The sequence below is a fragment of the Nomascus leucogenys genome, chromosome 7b, assembly GCF_006542625.1.
Source record: "Nomascus leucogenys isolate Asia chromosome 7b, Asia_NLE_v1, whole genome shotgun sequence".
In the NCBI taxonomy this organism is placed as follows: domain Eukaryota; kingdom Metazoa; phylum Chordata; class Mammalia; order Primates; family Hylobatidae; genus Nomascus; species Nomascus leucogenys.
This window is the reverse complement of record NC_044387.1, coordinates 13,271,192-13,290,595: the sequence shown is the minus strand read 5'-3', so window position 1 is coordinate 13,290,595 and position 19,404 is coordinate 13,271,192. Positions and strand designations below refer to the sequence as shown.

Sequence of the window (19,404 nt, the reverse complement as noted above, 5' to 3'; positions counted from 1 at the left end):
CTGGACCAGCTCTGAACCCCAGCTCAAGTCTCACAGCCTCCAGGCAGCTTGCCTTGACTTGCCCAGTCCACGCTCCCCTCCGGCCCCTTCCCACTGGATTATCCCCACTGCTCCTGGGGTCAGGAGCCAGGTCCTTCACCCCTGTGGCCCCAGCACAGTGCTGGCACATGGTTGGAGCCCGAGGCTTTATTCAGTGGCTCAAAGAATGCAAAGGGAGTGAGTGTCACGCTGGAGGGGGCCTTGGCAGACAGGGAGCTGGGAGACAGGAGTCTATGCCACCTCCTCTCCTAACCCCCAGTGCCACCATGAGGATGTCTTAACCGCCTGAGCCTCAGTTTCCTCCTAAGGTTCCAAAAGGAGACCATTGCTCCTCACATCCCTCTGACTTGAGGGTCCCCAAATGATTGCCTTCCCGGCATTTCTTCTGGGACCTGGGCAGCTGCCCTGGAGGCCCCAGCCCTCAGTGGCCATGCCCACTGCCACTGAGCCCACCTTGGCCTTCTGGACACTTATCAAACAGGCTGAGCAGGAAGCAGGGGCTGCTCCAGTCAAGGGCATGAGGCTGGTGCCTAAGTCCCCATTCAAACTCCAGCAGCGGGGCTTGGATCAGGCAGCTTTATTCCAAAAGGCAGCTGAGCTCACCTCCCGGTGAGGGTCTGGGCTGTGAGGGCCCAGGTGGCAGGCAGGGGTGGGGCAAGGACCCTGGAGTCAGGACTTCCCCACCTTTTGGCTTACGGTGGCAGTGGGCCCACCTGGCAGTCTCCAGGGCTCTGAGGGTCCCCTCCTATGGGAGCACCTTCCATTCCCAGATCCCAAGTTAGACCAGGGGCTTCTGAAGCTGGAATCTGCTCTCTGGAGGCAAGGCTGCCCAAGCAGCCTCTGTACAGAGTGGGGGAGGCCTCAAGACACTCCTGGGGATGTAGCACCAGCATTCTTGCTGCTGAGCCACTTCCTTGCATTAGGCAGCAGTGGGGGAAGGGGACAGAGGAGAAAGAATCGGGAGGCAGAAGGGCTGGGTGTGGGCCTGAGTCCTCAGGGGACGTCTTGACCCCCAGCTGCTGGCACTCCTCCGTCCTCCTGCCATCACTGGAGCAGACATCAGGGACAAGATGCCACCTCCTGCCACCACAGGGCCCGCTCCCCCCCCCCCACCCCCGGAATACTTGTCCCCCTGCTTGGCAGTTGCCCTGGGCTCTCTGAGTCCAGGAGGTGGGTCCTGCTTTGCAGGGGGGGCAGTTCCTCAGGTCACCACTTGCTGGATCCAGCTGATCACACCTGTGATGCGAGTGTAGACGCCGAAGTAGTTAGGCCGGCCACAGCCCAGGCCCCAGCTGACCAGCCCCGCCAGGAACCAGCGGCCACTGAGTGCCTTGCACACCAGCGGACCACCCGAGTCACCCTGAAAGGGGGAAAGGAGAGAGGATTGAAGCAGGGTAAGGCACCCCCTTTTCCAGGTGAAGAGCCATAGGGATAAGTCCTGACTGTTGGGAATTGACTGGGTGCCAGAGTCACATTCAGTCTTAAAGCTCTGCTTTCCCCTTGCCTGCTAAATGGAGAGAGCCCAAGCCAGCCCTCCCCGGCCTCCAGCCAGCCTGTGCCCTCCTGGAACTGTGGCTGTGTCCGCACACCCCCACTCTGCCTCCACCTCCCTTCTCTGGCTGACACCCTTTTCTTCTTCCATGCATCCACCTCACTGTGGGACCCTGGGCCTAGTGCCTTGTGGTGGGCAAGGAGCAGAACTGGGTTTGAGCCTAACACCTGCCCATCACAGCATCTCTTCTGATCTGTGGCTCTGCAACCTTGGGCAAGCTCCTCAACCTTTCCAAGCCGCAGCCTCCTCTGTAAAGTGGGGGTGGCCATCACCACCTTGCTGGGAGGATGGGAGGCTTCGGCAGGCTGATGTGAGCAAAGGGCCAGACCCTGGTGATGTGAGCAGCATCTTTTCTCCCTCCTCTCTCCCTCCCACGCTGGGGGGACTCACCTGGCAGGCATCCTTCTTGCCCTTGCGGTAGCCGGCACACAGCATGCGTGGCGTCACCTGGTAGCGATAGGCCTCGCTGCATAGGTCCTGTGGGATCAACTGCACATCCACTTTCTGCAGAGCGTTGCTGATGGGCCCTGTCCGTGGTCAAGGGCAGAAGTGAGATCTAAAGAGCCCGGAGCCCCTGTTCTCTGTTCTCCCTAACACTATTCCCTTTGCATCTCAGGAGCCTGCTTCTCTCCTGCTCTGCCCACCCTTACCCCTGCTGGGGTTGCACCTGCCCCTCTGCCTCCCTGTCACTTTATTCTAGCTCTTTCTCTGTGGGGTTCATGGTGACAGAGCCCCCGACCAAAGCCCATGTGGAGAGCCGGGCACGGTGGCTCACGCCTGTGATCCCAGGACTTTGGGAGGCTGAGGCGGACGGATCACCTGAGGTCAAGAGTTTGAGACCAGCTTGACCAACATGGAGAAACCCTGTCTGTACTAAAAATACATAATTAGCTGTGTGTGGTGGCACATGCCTGTAATCCCAGTTACTCAGGAGGCTGAGGCAGGAGAACTGCTTGAACCCGGGAGGCGGGGGATCTGAGCCGAGATCGCGCCATTGCACTCCAGCCTGGCAACAAGAGCAAAACTCCCTCAAAAAAACACAAAAAAGGAAAAAGAAAAAAGCCCGCGTGGATGAGTGTCTTCCTCCAGCTTCTTGTCCCCCACCTCTGTCTGCTCAGGCACCTCTGGGCTCTGGCTGGCTCCTCGCTGCTCTGTTACATCACCCGGGGGTGTCTCCAAAGCCCACATCTGACCCCTTCGTGGTTTCCTTAGAACTCTGCAGTGCCCCAACGCTGCAGTCTGCCCTAGCGCTTCTCCACGAGGGCTGCATATCACAGTCCCCCGGGGAGCCTTGATACACAGTTTTTCTTGAAGCTCCACATAAGGTGCAGGTAGGAGGGAGAACTCCTGGCCCAAGATCCTTACACTGGCCGGTAAGGCCCTGTCTGCCGTTCTGGCTGCTCCTCGTCCAGGCACGCCTGCCCCCCACCTCAGCCCCTCTGGCAGGCTGCAGATGTTCTCACATCTTCCTGTCTTGACACCTGTGTCTCCACCTGAATGTCTTTCCCCTTTGTCTGAATGTTGCCAACTCATCTTCCAGGCCTCAGCTTAAACAACCCTCCCCTGACCCTACCTGGGCAGTAGCCTTCTCTGTGTCTCCACTGTTGCTGCATCTCCCCATCCATGTCAGCTCTTATCACTGTCTGTCTCCCCCGAGAATGTTCTCTCTTCATCCTTATGTACCCTTCCCCTAACCCCATGCCTGGTACATAGAAAGTGTCATTGAGTGACTGAATCAGTGAAGGAATAGTGAAGGAACCAGCCTTTGCTTTGCCATGACCACGGCCATCCCTTTGGGCAAGTCACTGTTCCTCTGAGCCTCAGTTTCCCCATCCTTAAAATACCTCTGCGAGGCCGGGCGCGGTGGCTCACGCTTGTAATCCCAGCACTTTGGGAGGCCGAGGCGGGCGGATCACGAGGTCAGGAGATCGAGACCACGGTGAAACCCCGTCTCTACTAAAAATACAAAAAATTAGCCAGGCGTGGTGGCGGGCGCCTGTAGTCCCAGCTACTCGGAGAGGCTGAGGCAGGAGAATGGCGTGAACCCGGGAGGCGGAGCTTGCAGTGAGCTGAGATCGCGCCACTGCACTCCAGCCTGGGTGAAAGAGCAAGACTCCGTCTCAAAAAAAAAAAAATACCTCTGCGGCCCCGCCTGCTTCCAGATTGTAAGTCATTGTACACGTTTTTGAAGCCACCAACACTAACACTGCAGGGCATGTCTGTAGGTTTGCCAGCTGGGTCTGTGTCCCCAAAACTGTGCGATGGCCACCAGGGATGGCCAGCTGTGGTCAGTGAAGGTAGAAAGGGGAGAGACCCTGTTTCTGAGAGCAGGAGCAGGAAGAGCGGGGGCTCTGGAGGCAGCCAGTCCTGGGTTCTAATCTCTGCTCCAGTCCTCTCTGGCTGTGTGACTTACAGCAACATGTCTCTGAGCCTTGGTTTCTCCATCCATAAAATAGGGCCACAGCATCCGTCCCTAGGGCTATTGGGTGGATTATATGAAATCATATTCCCCTAAAATCCAGCCTGGATGTGGAAAGTGCTAATAATTAAGAGCTTCCACCCTTGCAGCCCAAGGAGCAGCAGGTGGAGCTTGCACTTGGGCAGTGGTGTCCCAGACCTGCCCCTTTGCCCCACACATAACGCCCTTCTAGAAGGAAGGGAAGAGCTAGGAGGGGAGGGGCAGGGGCCTATGGGCCGCATTAAATGGTGGTTTTCCACCGTAAAATTCAGCCCAATTTGAATCCCAGGACTAGAGGGCCTATGGGGTGGAGCCCCCCGGGACCCCCCAGCCCCGCCCTTCTGCAGGCCAGGTGTTGCGGTGCAGATCCGCATGGTCTCCCTCTGCCTCCCGCCGCCAGTCCCCGCTGCTCACCACCCTCACGCAGGGCACCCCAGCCCGTAATCCAGCAGTGCAGGCCAGGCTCGAAGAAGTGGGAGCGCGCGGGCAGGCAGACGGGGCGCACGGCGGCCGAGCGCACCACCGGGTGGTCGAGCTGCAGCAGCGCCACGTCGTAGTCGTGGCTGTCCTCTTCGTGGTACGGGTGCAGAAGTAGGCGGCTCACCTTGAAGGACACCTCGCCAGGCCAGCGCGAGTTCTGCCACACCTTGCCCAGGAACACGGTCCACAGCACCGGGGAGGTCATGCTAGGGTGGGGTGAGGTGGGAGGAAGCTGCCTCTCCCCATCCAGGGACCCTCAGGATAGCCAGCTCCCCGCCCGGGACAGTGCCCTCCACACCCAGCCCTCCCTTCCCTCCCTGAAGGTCGCCTAGCCGGTGATACAGTGTTCAGCCTTCACCCACTCGGCCTGCCTGGGTTCCACGCCCCAGCTTCATCCCTCCCTAGACATGCGTGTGCCTCTCTAAGCCTCTGCCACCTCATCTGCAAATGGGAATGGCATTTTCTACTCGAATGTTCTTGAGAGAATCCAATAAGACCGTGCATCTAAAAAATGCAGCACAGTGCCAGGCCCCCGACACAGATTTCTTTTGTCCTGTGCGCTTTACAGACCCAGGCTGTTCTGAATTCCCTGAGGCTGCTGGGTCCTAGTGGGGAGCGGGTGGGAGTTGAGCATGGAGGAATTGGACTGTGGCAGTCAGCTGCCTGGGTGGCAGGTGGGCAGCCTTCGGGTCTCTCGACCTGAGGGCAGTGGGGAGCCTGGGATGGGGTTAAAGAGAGCTAGGTGGTCAGAGCGCCCTGCACCCCAGAGAGGATACAAAAGGGGATCCCTGTGCAGGGCCTGGGGGCGGGATCTGGAGCCCAGATCTGTCTGGGGGTGGATTGGGGGAGGTTTCAGCCCACCAAGCAGATGGGAAAGATGACCGTGAGGCCTGAAGAGATGTCCCCTGGAGGGTCCCCAACCCCACCTGCTACCTCATGTCACACCTGGGGGAGTGTCATAGCTTATGACCAGGTTGGGCAGTTCTGTCCTTTACTGCATCCCCAGCATCTAGCACAGCCCCTGGCACATAGTAGGAGCACAAGTGTTGCTGAATGAGTGAATGAGATGAATGAATGAATTACTGGCCCAACATAAAGCAAGATACCAAAAGTAGATGGCAGAGAGGTGGAACAACGTGTCCATGGACCCAGTAGGTCCTGGTGGGGCCAGGACTAGAACCCACAGAACCTGTCTGGGGGGTCCACTACCCTTTCCTCTATCTGCAAAGAGCTCAGACACAGTGCACCTCTCACCCGGCCTTCCCCGCCCTTGTCTCTTACTGCCTAGGCCCCCACACCCTGCTGCTCACCTGTCCTCCTGGAAGCAGTGGGCAGCTGTTATCACCCAGCGGTCAGCGATGAGGGCCCCCCCACAGATGTGTCGACCCCGAACCTGGAGGCTGGCCTGCCATGGCCACTCACCCTCGGAGGACACAGCTCCACCAACAATGCGGCTGGAGGGGCCCTGGAGGCCACAGTCTGGGGATGGGGGCAGGTGGTGGGGTGGACAGAGGAGGAGGGGAAGGGGAGAAGCAGACAGAGAGGAAGGGCAAAGGAAAGAGATGGAGAGACAGAGAACAGGAGAACGATGGAGGGGGAGAGATCATCAGGACCCAGGCAAGGGGGCAGAGGATGGGATAGAGAGAGACCAGGGGACAACAGTGAGATTTCCCTCCAGCTTCCTGCTGTGGGCACCCCCTCCCTCCCAAGCTCCAGGGCCTCGGCAGCCAGGCAGGGCTCACCACAGTGCTCCTCATCCGAGCCGTCCCTGCAGTCGGGCTGCCCATCACACTGCGGGTTGGGCTTCTTCACGCAGCTCCGGTCCTCACACTGGAAGGTGAATGTCCCACACGGCACCCCTGGGGCAGAGGGGATGGGGACAGGGCACAGAAGGTGGGTCTCTGAGCCCCAAGGAAGCCTTCCAAAGTGGGGTGCAGGAACGATGGAGGCAGAAGAGCCAGGAGGCGATTGGAGAGTCTTTTCCTGAGTCTCCTTTAGGGTCTCTTAAAAGCAGGCCATGTCCCCCACAGCCCCTCCACTCAGACTGGCCTGTTAAGCACAAAGCGGTGTCTCCATTCTCAGACTGGATATCCTGACCACAAGGTCATACCTCCCCCTCCAGTGTGGAACTTCAAGGCAGAACTGTGCCTCCACTTTTAGACCAGGGTCCCCACCTAGCCTGGCAGTCTCCCAGGCTCTGGCTGTGCCTGGTTGTCCATCTTTTCCTCCCTGCTCTTCACTGCAAAGAACATTCCACTCCACAACTTGGTCTTTGCCTCTCTCCTTTCCTCCTGCCTATTTAAGTTTTAGCTCTCACCAAGGGCCAAACACCTACCTCCTCCAGGAAGCTTTTCATGTCTGACCTCCTCCCTGCTCTCCAATCTTCCTACAAGGCAGGAGAGTCACCCATCATATCCTCCTACTAACAGATAAGCCTTGGAAGGCAGGGACTGCATCTCTGCTGTTTTATTCCCACTTCCTCACTGCACCTTGCCTATCGCTGGGTAGCCTGCAAGTGTTGGTCAGTTGGTCAGTTGGATGGGTAGATGGATGGATGGATAAATAGACCCAGACAGAAGGTTGAGCAGACAAGCCAATGGGTGGAGTGGTGGTCCATTAGGGAGACTGACAGATAGTTAGAAGGTTGGATAAATGCGTGGATGTAAGGACCAGTGGACAGACAGGGGGCTAGGGAGATCAGTGGATGGGTGGATGGGTGGCTGAATGGGTGGGTGGATGGATGGATGGATGGGTAGATGGATGGATGGATGATGGACGGATGGATGATGGATGGATGGATGATGGATGGGTGGATGATGGATGGATGGATGATGGATGGGTGGATGGATGATGGATGGGTGCGTGGATGGATGGATGGATAGATGGAAAGATGGATGATGGATGGATGGATGATGGATGGATGATGGCTGATGGATGGATGGATGATGGATGGGTAGATGGATAATGGACGGGTGGATGGATGATGGATGGATGGATGATGGACAGATGGATGATGGATGATGGATGGGTAGATGGATGATGGATGGATGATGGATGGATGGATGATCGATGGGTGGATGGATGGATGGGTGGATGGATGGATGGATAGATGGATAGAACAGTGGCCATATAGACCAGTAGTCAGCCAAACCGATAAATGGGTAGATTGACAGTTTGATGATAGGGAGATTGATGGTTGCACAGGTCAGTAGATGCATAGATAAATGGGTAGCTGTATGAATCGATGGACAGATGGTGATTGGAGACCAGAAGATAGATGGATGGATGGATGGATGGATGGATGGATGGATGGATGGATAGATGGACGGACAGACATACAGATGTAAATACAGAGGGGTTGGTGAGTGTTGAGAGGAGAAGCTAGAAACCTTTGCTGAAGGCCTAGACTGCTTTTGGTGTCCCTCCAGACACTCAGCCAGGCCCTGCCCTACCTTCCTGGCACTGCTCTTCATCGCTGCCGTTGAGACAGTCAGGCTGCCCGTCACAGACCTTGGGCAGTGAGATGCATGTGCTGTCCTCTTGGCACTGGAATGTGGCTCTGCAAACTGTGTGGGGACACAGAGAGGGGACAGGTGGGAGGAAGCCAAAGGAGCCAGCCAGGGCTTGGCGATGCCTGTAGAAGGTGTGCTGTATTGCACATTACCGATCACAAATCTCTTTCTCTGCTACTTTATTTTTATGTCTCGCTCTTGTCACGAAGGCTGGAGTGCAATGGCACGATCTCACTGCAGCCTCCCAGGTTCAAGCGATTCTCCTGCCTCAGACTCCCGAGTAGCTGGGATTACAGGCTCCTGCCACCACGCCCAGCTAATTATTGTATTTTTAGTAGAGACAGGGTTTCACCATGTTGGCCAGGCTGATCTTGAACTCCTGACCTCAGGTGATCTGCTCGACTCAGCCTCCCAAAGTGCTGGGATTACAGGCATGAGCCACTGCACCCGGCCTCTTTCTCTGCTACTTTACACCCAAAGTTTCACAGCAACCCGGTGAGATACCCCATTTCATTGGTGAAAACAGATGAGGTGACTCGTCCAAAGTCACTTGGCTGAACCCGAACTTGAAGCCAGATGTTCAGTTTCCGAATATGAGGTACCTCCCCCAGCACAGTGGCAGGATCATCCCCCCGCCATGAACATCTCGCTTCCCTCTTCCCACATATTTAAACCTTTGACAGGGCAGAGGAGGGGGACATCTCCCTCACCCATTCTGTTCCTTCCTGGAAGACTGGCTGGCTCAGGGGCTGGGGGTGATGGCCCTGAGCTGGAAGTCAGGAGACCTGGCTCCCCACTTGTCCCTGCCACCATCCCACGAGGTGGTCTTGGGGAGGCTGCATTCCCGGTCTGCCTCATCTTGCCATCCCAGCACAGTGACAGAACCCCACTTCCTGGGTGCTGATAATGGAAGCTGCATGTAGAGGTGGGGTCTCCACTCAGCTCAGAGCAGGGAAGGTGAGGAGGGAGAAGGGATGGGCGGGGAGAAGAGGGATGCGCGGGTGGGTTACTCACCGCAGTTTCTCTCATCCAGGCCGTTGGGGCAGTCCTTGACCCCATCACAGGCAGGGACGCAGAGTCCATTCACAGAGCAGAGGAACTCTCCAGGGCAGGCTGCAAAACCACAGGGGACCGTGGAGGCAGGGAGGGAGCCATTAGGCCATGCATAGCCACGAAGGCACACAAAGACACGCATTGAAGAACAAAGACCTGTTCACTCACACGCGCATGGACAGGCACCCACAGACGTGTTCCTGGGCACCTATGTATACACTCCAAGCAGATATACATATCCAGACACACACACAGAATACACAACACACACATGGATATGTATGAGTGTATTCCTGCAAACCCTTGTGGCTGCCTTGCACACGTGGGCACGCAAAGCTGCATAAATTTGTGCAAGCACAAGCACACAGACACACACACTCTCTCTCTCCTTTTGTTCAGCCTCATAAGCAGCTGCCCACAGCCCCCTTGGTGGTTCCAAGGATGGCCAAGAGGCAGCGAGTCGCTGCAGGGGGTTCCCCGGCTGCCCATACTCACGGTCCGACTGATTGTACAAGCCATAGTGCACCCGCACACCGGGCCCGGTGAGGGAGATCTGGGAGGTGAAGTTGATGGTGATGCCGGCCGTGGCCACCACGGGGATCCGCTCAGCGTAGGCCTGCAGGATGCGCAAGCCACACAGCCTGGGGGGAATCAGAGACGACTCAGGGCTGCACTGGCTGGTCTCCTGGGTCCCGTGCACAGCCAGAGCAAGGACAGGGCAGCCAGAGGGGCAGGGGCAGCTGCACACCCGCTGTGCCTCCTCTGCCCTGATTTCTCCCTTGGATGGGTGCTCACCCCCAAAGTCATCTTCTACAAAGTAGCCTGGCTATGTCACTCCCCTGCTCAAAAATCTTCAATGGCTCCCCATTGCCTGCCAGATAAAACTCAATTCCAGTCACAGTCACCTGTGAACTGTGAGGTTCTAGCAAGTCAGGGTCCTTCTTTGAGCCTCACTTTCCTCCCTTATAAAACAAGAAAAATTGGCTGGGCGCAGTGGCTCACACCTGTAATCCCAGCACTTTGGGAAGCTGAGGTGGGTGGATCATCTGAGGTCGGGAGTTCGAGACCAGCCTGACCAACATGGAGAAACCCCGTCGCTACTAAAAATACAAAATTAGCCAGGCATGGTGGCACATGCTTGTAATCCCAGCTACTTGGGAGGCTGAGGCAGGAGAATCACTTGAACCCAGGAGGCAGAGGTTGCGGTGAGCCAAGATCGCGCCATTGTACTCCAGCCTGGGCAATAAGAGTGAAACTATGTCAAAAAAAAGAAAGAGATGGAAGGAAGGAAGAGAGGGAGGGAGGGAGGGGGAGAGAGTGAGAGGGGGAGGGAGGGAGGGGGGAGAGAGAGAGAGAGAGAAAGAAAGAAAAAGAAAGAGAGAGAAAGAAAGAGAAAGGAAGAAGGGAGGGAGGCAAAGAAAGAAAAGAAAGAGAAAGAAAGAGAGGAAAAATTATTTCTGTTGACCTTGAATCTGACAAAAGGCTTCAATGTGTCAGTTGAGGCAAAAGCCCTTGACTGCCCCACTGTCCACAGATGTGCAAGGTCATTTGCCTTGAGCTTGGTATGGGACGAGGGGACAGCAGTGCTCCCCATTTAGGCACCAACCCTCCTGCCTCCCTGTGACACTGTGGGCTTGAGGGAAGGACCAGTCCTTCTCCCATGACCAGTAGCTTAGTGCTGATGGGCGGCACCTTCTCTGTGCATGGCCACACGGGGCGGGGGGGACCACCCCCAGCTGTGGGAGCACCCTCACATCCCTGCTGGACAACACCGCCCCTGCACCCCTCCCACACCACCACCAAGAAGATACCCTTGTTCAAACAGAGCAGATGGGGGAACCTCCAGAGAGGCTGAGTCTTTCTCTCCTACCAGAGAACAGGTAGGAGCCCTCTCATCTCCGGGGCATGGGCCCAGGGGTTCCTCCTGCAGAGAGTCTGGCGCACCTCACCCCACAGAGCAAGTGGGCAGCGGCATGCCTTCACAGAGTGGGTGCAACCACTCCCCCAGAACAGTGGGACCCTCCCTCCACAGCAGCTGGGGGTTCCTTTTCATCCCAGGTGGGACACCCTTGCAGAACAGATGGGGACAGCTTCATCAGTTCATAGAAATGCCCTCCACAGAGCAAATCAGAGCGCTTTGCAGACGGGGGAGACACACCCGGTGTGCAGGTTGAAAATCTGCAGGGAGAGCTGAAAATGCCGCTGGCAGAGAAAGCAGATGGAAATCCAGAGAGCATCAGGAATGCCCCTGAAGGCCGATGGGGACATCCCACAGCAAATCCAACAACCTGCGGAGCCGACCATGATTCCCAAGGGCCAGGCACTTCCCCAGAACTTCTAGAACGTGGTAAGCACTTAACCATTCAATAAGTTAATCAATTCATTAGCCACTGAACAGCTGAAGATGAGCTTTGAGGCTGTTTTAACATCTCAAGGTGTGTGGCTGGGGCTGAGCCTCATTGGCTGTGGCATCACAAGGCCTCGTTGCACGGGGATTCTGAGGTTCAAGCAGCACCTCCACCCAGGGACGGAGGAATTGCTCTCATCCCGTTTTACAGATGTGGCTCATGAGCGTAGGAGCCAAGGTGGAGCCAAAATCTGGCCTCAGGACCCAGAAGAGCTCACCTAGCTTGCTTGGGGGGAGGGATCCGAATTCCCACTGCAACAGGAGCTCTGAGGTCTGAGTCCCCTACATCCCCCATGTCCTCCACAGGCCTGGCCTAGACTCTGGCACCCCCCTAACTCTATCTGGCCACAGTGACTACGATCTTACCCTTACACCAACCAGCGGTTCTCAAAGCACAGTCAGGGGACCCCCGGGGATCCAAAGTCATTTTTATAGTAACACTCAGATATCATTTGCCTTTTTTGCCCTCATTCTCTCGTAAGGTGGCAGGTGAGTTTTCCAGAGACTACGTGATGTGTGACATCGGGACTGATTGAACTCAGAGGCAGATTCGAAGGTCCCGCCTGTGGTCTGTGAAGCCAGTTGTTAAAGAAATGTACAAAAATGTAAAATGACAGCACTCTTGTCATTAAATGTTTTTACTTTTGGAGAATGCAACTAATTTTCATAGAATGTTATTTATATTCAAATGTGTAATGGGCTTATATTAAAGGAATTAATTAACATTTTTAAATTTTGTTTCAATTTCTAATGCTGCAAGTATAGATCTATAACCTGTATAAGCAGAAACTCTTTAGGGTACTCAGGCATTTTGCAGAGAGTAACCGGGTCCTGAGACAGAGCAGGTTGGGAGCCGCCGCCCCCAACCATGGTTCCCCCAGCCCAGCAGGGCCGGTGGGGGACGAGGCACCGCCAGGGGGCGCCCCTGAGCAAGCCTGGCCCTCTCGCCCTCGTAAAACCTAGCGAATGAGGAGTCAAGCACATCCCATGGGCCTTGGGGTGTCCCTCCCACAGTCACAGGGAGATTGTGGAGAGACAGAGAAGGAACCCAAGCCGGGGTTGGAGGGCAGTGGAACGTTTCACCCTAGAAGCAACTGCATTGAGGGCCTGTAGTGTCACCCAAGCCTTGGGCAGGGGCTGGAAGGCAAAGACACCTGTGCCTGCTACAGGGCGTTCTCTCTTTCAACCTCCAGGGAGAGTCCTAGAACCAGTGTGTAGCTGGCAGCAACCTTTCCCCAGGGCTTCACCGTGTATCCGGGAACCTGTCTGCCTGGGTGGTATTTGGTTCTCACTCTGGAGGCCTGGAGCACGGGTAGAGGTGGTGGAACACCTGGAACAAGCATCTGCTTAGAAGGCACCAGAGAGGAATTCAAGGCAGCAGCTGAAATCTAGTGGCCCAAGGGGAGTCACTCAGCGTAAAGACAATCTGTTTATGCAGCATGTAGAAATTGCTTCATTGAGTCGCAAGCTAATTTCACATAATAATCCAGATACTTGCTCCTCTAGAAGGAGAAGAGGAAGAGGAAGAGGGAGGAGGAGGAAGAGGAGAAGAAAGAGGAGGAGGAGGAGAGAAAAAGAAGAAAAGGGAATGAAGAGGAAGAAAGGAGAAGGAGAAGGAGGAGAAGGAGGAGGAGGAGAAGAAAAAGGAGGAAGAGGAGAAGGAGAAGAAGAAGAAAGAGAAAGAGGAGGAGGAGGAGAAGGAAGAGAAGGAGAAGGAGAAGAGGAGGAAGGGAGAAGTAGGGAAAAGGAGAATAAGGAAGAAGAAGAAAGAAGAAAGAGGAAGAAGAAGGAGGAGACAGAGAAAAGACAGAGAGAGAGAGAGAAAGAAAGCAAGAAAAAGAAAGAGAAAGAAAGAAAAGAAAAGAAGGGAGAAGAAGCCCCGAAAACACCACTGGACTACCCTACCCCCCGTCATAGACTCTCACCCTGGCCTGGCCCCTTGGCCCATCTGAGTTTTCTGTTTCTGCTGCAGAACTTTCTGGGGGAGGGTGCACATTCTCTGGCTCTCCAGTGCCTCCCGTCCAACAAGTGCTCCTCTCTAGCCCTCTCCAAGAAGCACCAGAAGCCTGACTCTTGCGCTGCCTGCCAGTTCATCTCAGCTAGAAAGTACTGAGTGTCTGAAGGCACATTTTTGCACCGTGTGGCCTGCCTTGCTTCCTCACCTCTCTGGATATGGGGAATATTTCCTTCTTGCCTCATCCAGGAGGTAGACAGGGACCCTGTCAGGATGTACTGCCTGGAGGGATAAATGCATGGATGGGTGGATGGATGGAAGGGTGGGGAGAAACAAGAAGGAAGAAGGAAAGAAGGGTGCGTGGGTGGATGAATGCACACCCCCGTGCCCTTACCTACAGACAGGTTAAAGGGGAAGGAGGATCACAGAAGGCAAGTGCTGAAGAGGGGAGGAGAGCAGCACCCGGCATTGCCGGAGCTCTGGACCTGGGGCTGCAGAGCTGAATTGGCAGCCTGGCTTTGCCCCAGGAACAAGCTGTGTGACCTTGGGTCACCCTCAGCAAGCTTTAGTTTTCACATTTGTAAAACAGGGGTGATCATATCTCCCTTGTGGCACGGTTTAAGGCATGCATAGGAAATGACTTCTTTGAAGCACTTGCTGACGTCAGGCTGTGAGCTCATGGCGGAAGCAGCTTGCGCTCTCCTGCGTGGCCAGCCCAGCTGAGGTCAGCCACACTGAAGTTCCCACTGAGTGTCTGTGGCTGCCAGCTGTGCTGGCCACTAGGGCTCCAGAGAACACAAGGGCCACCCCATAGCCAGGCCAGGCCGGGTCGGGGGTAGCTCCAGCCGGCCTAGGGAACCCATGGTTCTGCCTGTCCCCACTGGCTGGGGGTGAGTGGAAATGGCGGGGCGAATCACAAGAGAAGTGATGTCACAGGAGAGGAAGCTGGCAGGAGGCAGGTTCCCGGAAAGGGGGAAGCCTGTGCTTCAGTGGCTGCCCGTGAGAGTGGCTTCTGCGAAATGGAGCAGCCACGGCCAGATCTCACGGGCCAAGTCCCTCTACCACCCCTAGGCCACTCAAGGGCCTGAGGCCTCAGCTGGGCTCAAGTGGGCACCAGGAGAAGCTAGGTGGAAAGTGGGCAGGTCAGGGGTGAAGGAGGCACCACGGTCTCAGAGGAGTCAGGTGAAGTGCCTAAGGCTGCTTAGCCCATGGGGGGCCCAGGCCGGCCTTTCCTCATCACTACGCTGGCACTTGAGGGTTAAGATACCCTTTCCCTTGACCCGCCCTCTCCATCAATGGGCATTCTGGGCCAAAGGGCTGTACCTCCCCCTCCCTAAAGTGCCTTATCTGAAAATCTGCTCTTTCCTAGACCTCTCATGTCTTTGCCACCCACACAAGCAGATTTCCAACAAATGCTCATTCTAAGAATTTCTCAGCATCTACATGGGATGATCACTATCGGCCATGGTCATAACTAGAGGGCACGGTGGCCCAGTGCAGATGGTTTGCAGGCGCCACCTCTGCCTTCCCTTCCATATTCATTCACACAGGAGGAGTCTGCAGGGAGGGGACAAGAGTCTGCCTCTGGGGACACTGGACCCTTAATGAAAGTCTGAGAAGAAAGGGCTGGGACTTCCCAGGCCACTCTGCAACTGGTGGGACAGCCACAGAAACTGTCGATCCCCCCACCCGGATGCCAGTGGGTTGGCTGGGGATGCCTTGGCTGAGGGAGTCACCAGCTGGCATGGGCCGCTAGAGGCTCAGAGGGAAGAATCGCACACGTGGACCACACACACATGCACATACATGTGCACAGACATGCATGGATGCACACACGCACACAGACATGCATCTGTGCACCCACGTGCACTCCAGATCAGGCTGCCTGGCCTTAACTCTGGCTCAATGAGCTGGGTGACTTTGTGCAAATTACTTCATCTCTCTGTGCCTTGGGTGTCTCACTGTATGAAGGCAGTACAGGCACCTGTTTCCTCGCTGGGTTGTTGAGGCTGAAAAAGCCAGCACCATAAACCCCTCAGCTTGTGCCTGCCCAGAGCGGAGTGACAGCCGGTGATGAATGCAGGGTCGTTGCACTTGACCTACGCCCGCGTGTGCAATGTTCTCCATGCATTGTCTCACTTAGTCTTCCCAGGGCGGTGGTCTCTTTCATGCCCTTTTTTCAGATGAGTTACCTGAGGCTGGGAAATCTAAGTCCTCACCCAGGTAGGAAGCAGAGGAGACAGGTGCTGAGCCCTGGCCTCTCTGGCTTCGACACTTAAGCGCTTTCCACCTCACCAGCCTGACCTGGAATGGCGTTTGGCCAGGAATTAATAAACGCAACTTGTATGGGAGACAATATCTTCCTGATGGGTAAGTAATCAAAGACTGGGGCCCTGGGCTGGCCTGAACCCCTTGTTTCACAGACAAGGAAGGGGGTGCATCTAGAGATCCATGCAAACCCTGATGCCAGACCCTGCTGAGCGCTTCTACCCCCATGTGGCAAGCGAGGCCTGAACAGAGGGAGGGGGAGCTGTGGGGGCACAGGGAGCTGTCAGGCCTCATCCTCACCACCCAGCCACCACTTGGCTACACCCTGAAGCCCATCTCCACCACTGAAAGGCAGAAAAGACAGGGTCAAGAGGCCAAGTCCTTAGCCCTCGCTGGTCCCAGTTTCCCCACCTGTACAATAGGTTGGGTGCTAGGACCAGTTCAGCCCACACATTCTATAGCTCAATGGTGCTCAGACTCTGGGGAGATCCCTCCACCCTGTTAGAAGCTGTCCTAGTGCCTCAAATTCACCATCGAGGCATCATTCCTTTGGATTAGGGAAAAGACTCTCCCATCCGTGTTCCACACACTCTCTGTCATTACCCAAGGGCAGCTCACGAAGTCCCTGTCTCCCCAGTACCCAGACCCTTGCCGGACTGCATCAGGGAGGCAGGAGGGCCTTCCCACAGGAAGCATGGGGTGGAGCATCCCTTGGCCTGCTGTTTGTGGCTGTTGCGGGTATGGGAGAGACCCCATCTGTGGCCCCATCTGCGTGCCACCTAATCCTGCTGAGCCTTGATTTCCTTCTCTGGGAAATGGGATGGCGCCAATGACCACACAAGTTGCTGGGCCAATGCACTGAATGCCTGACTTAGCACCTAACTCCAGGCCACCGAACCCCCCACAGCCTCTGAATGCTGGGGCCCCACCTCCGGCAAATGGAGTCGCCATGGGGGTGAGGGATGAGACAGGGAGTGTCAGACCGAACACTGTCCCTTCTCCTTTCTGGGCCTACCTGAGACATAAAGTTCAGCTCTGGGGTAGGGAGGGAGGCAGGAAAACATGTTCTCATCATTCGCAGAACTGTGAATCATGGATCGATCTCAGGGTCACCCTGTGGGTTCCTGTGGCAGGGGGAGAAGCCAGCCATCCTCAGCCTAGGTGAGTAGCAAGGAGGCCTCAAGGGAGCTCCATGAGGGGTCACGGCAGCCATTCCCAGAGGTGCCCCCATCATGCTACAGAAGCCTTCTGCTCTCCAGACAGCATAGGCCTGACATCACAAAACCAGAATGTCACCCCAGCAGCACAGGCCTGATGTCACACTCCATCAGCATATCGCCACCAAATGCAAAGCCCTGAAGCCACTGCTTCACCATGTCACCCCCAACAGCACAGGCCCAAAGTCACTCCCCATGTTACCCCCAACAGCAGAGCCCTAAATCATACCATGAGTATTTCTTCTCCTTTCTTTTAATCCTAGTCCCAGATAAATTGCAAAAAGGAGTCAAGCAAACCTTGTCATTCTTCGTCACCTTTTGTCTGGATGATCTTTTTGAATAGGATCAGCCAACAAGCAAATTACAAGTGTGGGTGACTGGGAACACAGACCCCAGAAATCCAAGAATTCTAGAGCCCCAGAGCCTTCCAATTATGGCATCTTCCAAGACTGGCATCTTAGATATTCAAACTCTGTGAATCCAAGAAATGACGAATCTTGTGTACTAGACTCTCAACCCATTAGGCCCACAGAATTCTGAGGTTGGAAGGGAGGGCAGAGGCCCAACCTGCGATGAAGGGTAGAGTCTCCTCTTCCCTGACGCCAACACGATGACCGTTTTCACCCCGGATTCCCAGGGAAAGGGTCTCCCTGGCTCTGCCATCGCTGCTTCAATATTCCTCCTCTCTCTCCCCAAACCTCTGCTCCCCAACAATGGAGCCATGGGAGGGCCTCCCTCTCCCCTTGCCCACCCTCCACCCTCTAAACAATATTACCTGCACCTGAGCCTCCTTCTCTCCCTCTGGGGATGCCGGGATGATCCACACATTTGATATATGGAACCTCTCCTGTCTTAAATGTCCCCTTCCTTGAATTTCCTAGTTCTCTTTTCTTCCCAGACAAATGAAAACCTGTCCATATACGCTGTCTCTGTTTCCCTGCCTCCCTGCCCAGCCCAGGCCTCTGAAGCTGTTGGCACCACCCATGGCCTCCTGGTGGCCAGGCCCAGTGGGCACTTACTGGCCTCTTGCCATAGTGACCCTGGCGACGGTGGTCGCTTAGCCTAACCCCACTGTCTCTTGCTCACATCTCTGGAAGGACTCACATCTTTGTCAGAAACTTAGTTACCAGAGGGGGCAAGGGCAAGAGCAGGGAAGAGGGCAAGTGCCCCGTTGGGGATTCGGAGGATCCAGGGCGCCCGTGATTTCCATGTTACCCTGTGCAACGGGATTGGACCTGGCTGTGCAGCAGGCGGTCATGATAAGGGAGAGGCGCCTCTGATTGTACACCTTGGGTTTAGAGGGAAGGCACCGAAGTGCCCATGAGTCCTTTGGCTCTGGAAACATTTTATTGAAGGATTGAGGGTGCCAGAGGGGGTTACAGCACCCAAGAAGATGAGACCATTTTGCTGTAATTAGAATCAACATCCAAGGTGTCTGATGACCAAACACGTCTGAGACCTCTGGGGTAGCTAGAGGGGAAGCTGGGGCCAGGGCGGAGGCCGGGACGAGGACAAGGTCAAGGGCAACAGGCCCGACACCAGCCCCAGCCTCTGCTCGCTCCCCCTGCTGCCCCTCTGAGATTAGGGACTTGGGCTTCCAATGAGGGGGTGACTGTGCGGGAGGGAGGAGAGGGAGGGGGAGGGAGGAAAGGAAGCCGGAGGGAGGAGAGGAAGTGGTACCTCCTGTTCTGGATCGTCCACTGGCCCTGGGTGCACGGCAAATCATACTTCTGCCTCCGTAGTGCATAGGCATCAAACCAGAGGGCCAAGCCGTAGTCCAGAGAGGGCACCTGGGAGGGAGGAGCGGGCCATCAGGTGGCCCATGGGGTGTGGCCAGGTTGGTGAACCCACCTCCCTAACAACAAAGAGAAGGAAACACAGAATCCCAGGTGGGGCTAAAGTCTGTCAGTCACTCAACAAACAGGCATTGCTGTGACCCACAGAGGGAGACCTCGCCCACACCCCTCTCCACCCTGGCAGGATTTGTACCCAGGGCTCAGCCTGTGGGCGCTTCAGCAGAGGCGGGACACTGCCCCCTCTCATAACGGGTCGCCAGGGACCTGTAGTGTGCTTGGGGCAGAGGGCAGGTGGGCAGGCAGGGTGGGGTCTCACCGTGAGGTGCCAGGAGCAGTGGGTTCGGGGCGAGTAGTAGCTGGGGAAGTACGGGGTGCTGAGGATGCCCTGGGAGTCCAGCCTGTCATCCAGCGTCAGGTTCACCTCACAGGCTGGACCAGGAGAGCAGCCGTTACACAGGGGTCCCCTGGCTGCACCTCCCAGCAGGATGGCGAAGCTTGTAACCCCACCACCCCTACCACCTCTGCCAGCAAAGTGCTGTGGTTGAATGTGACTGTGTGAACATGGGCCTCAGTTTCCTCATCTGTAAAATGGGGACAATAATAGCACACACCTCATAGGGTAGTAGAGTGGATTAAAAAGACCTAAACATTCAAACGGCCTCGCATGT

General features: G+C 55.9%; 1 protein-coding gene across 3 annotated transcripts in view; it reads right to left on the bottom strand.

The window, feature by feature from the left end:
* Window positions 1-601: 601 nt before the first annotated feature.
* TMPRSS6 (transmembrane serine protease 6) overlaps window positions 602-19,404 on the bottom strand; it is a 42,845-nt gene continuing 24,042 nt past the window's right edge. Inside the window, exons 9-19 of one of the 3 annotated variants that reach the window (XM_030815619.1) lie at window positions 19,053-19,165; window positions 18,621-18,730; window positions 9,590-9,735; window positions 9,056-9,154; window positions 7,982-8,095; window positions 6,272-6,388; window positions 5,840-6,008; window positions 4,464-4,735; window positions 4,005-4,070; window positions 1,982-2,118; window positions 602-1,399 (exon numbers count right to left, since the gene is read on the bottom strand). In XM_030815619.1, coding sequence (XP_030671479.1) covers window positions 1,241-1,399; window positions 1,982-2,118; window positions 4,005-4,070; window positions 4,464-4,735; window positions 5,840-6,008; window positions 6,272-6,388; window positions 7,982-8,095; window positions 9,056-9,154; window positions 9,590-9,735; window positions 18,621-18,730; window positions 19,053-19,165 — 1,502 coding nt within the window. In that variant the 3' untranslated portion in view covers window positions 602-1,240. The remainder of the gene's footprint in view (window positions 1,400-1,981; window positions 2,119-4,004; window positions 4,071-4,463; window positions 4,736-5,839; window positions 6,009-6,271; window positions 6,389-7,981; window positions 8,096-9,055; window positions 9,155-9,589; window positions 9,736-18,620; window positions 18,731-19,052; window positions 19,166-19,404) is intronic. The other 2 variants (XM_030815618.1, XM_030815620.1) reach the window with 2 other exon arrangements.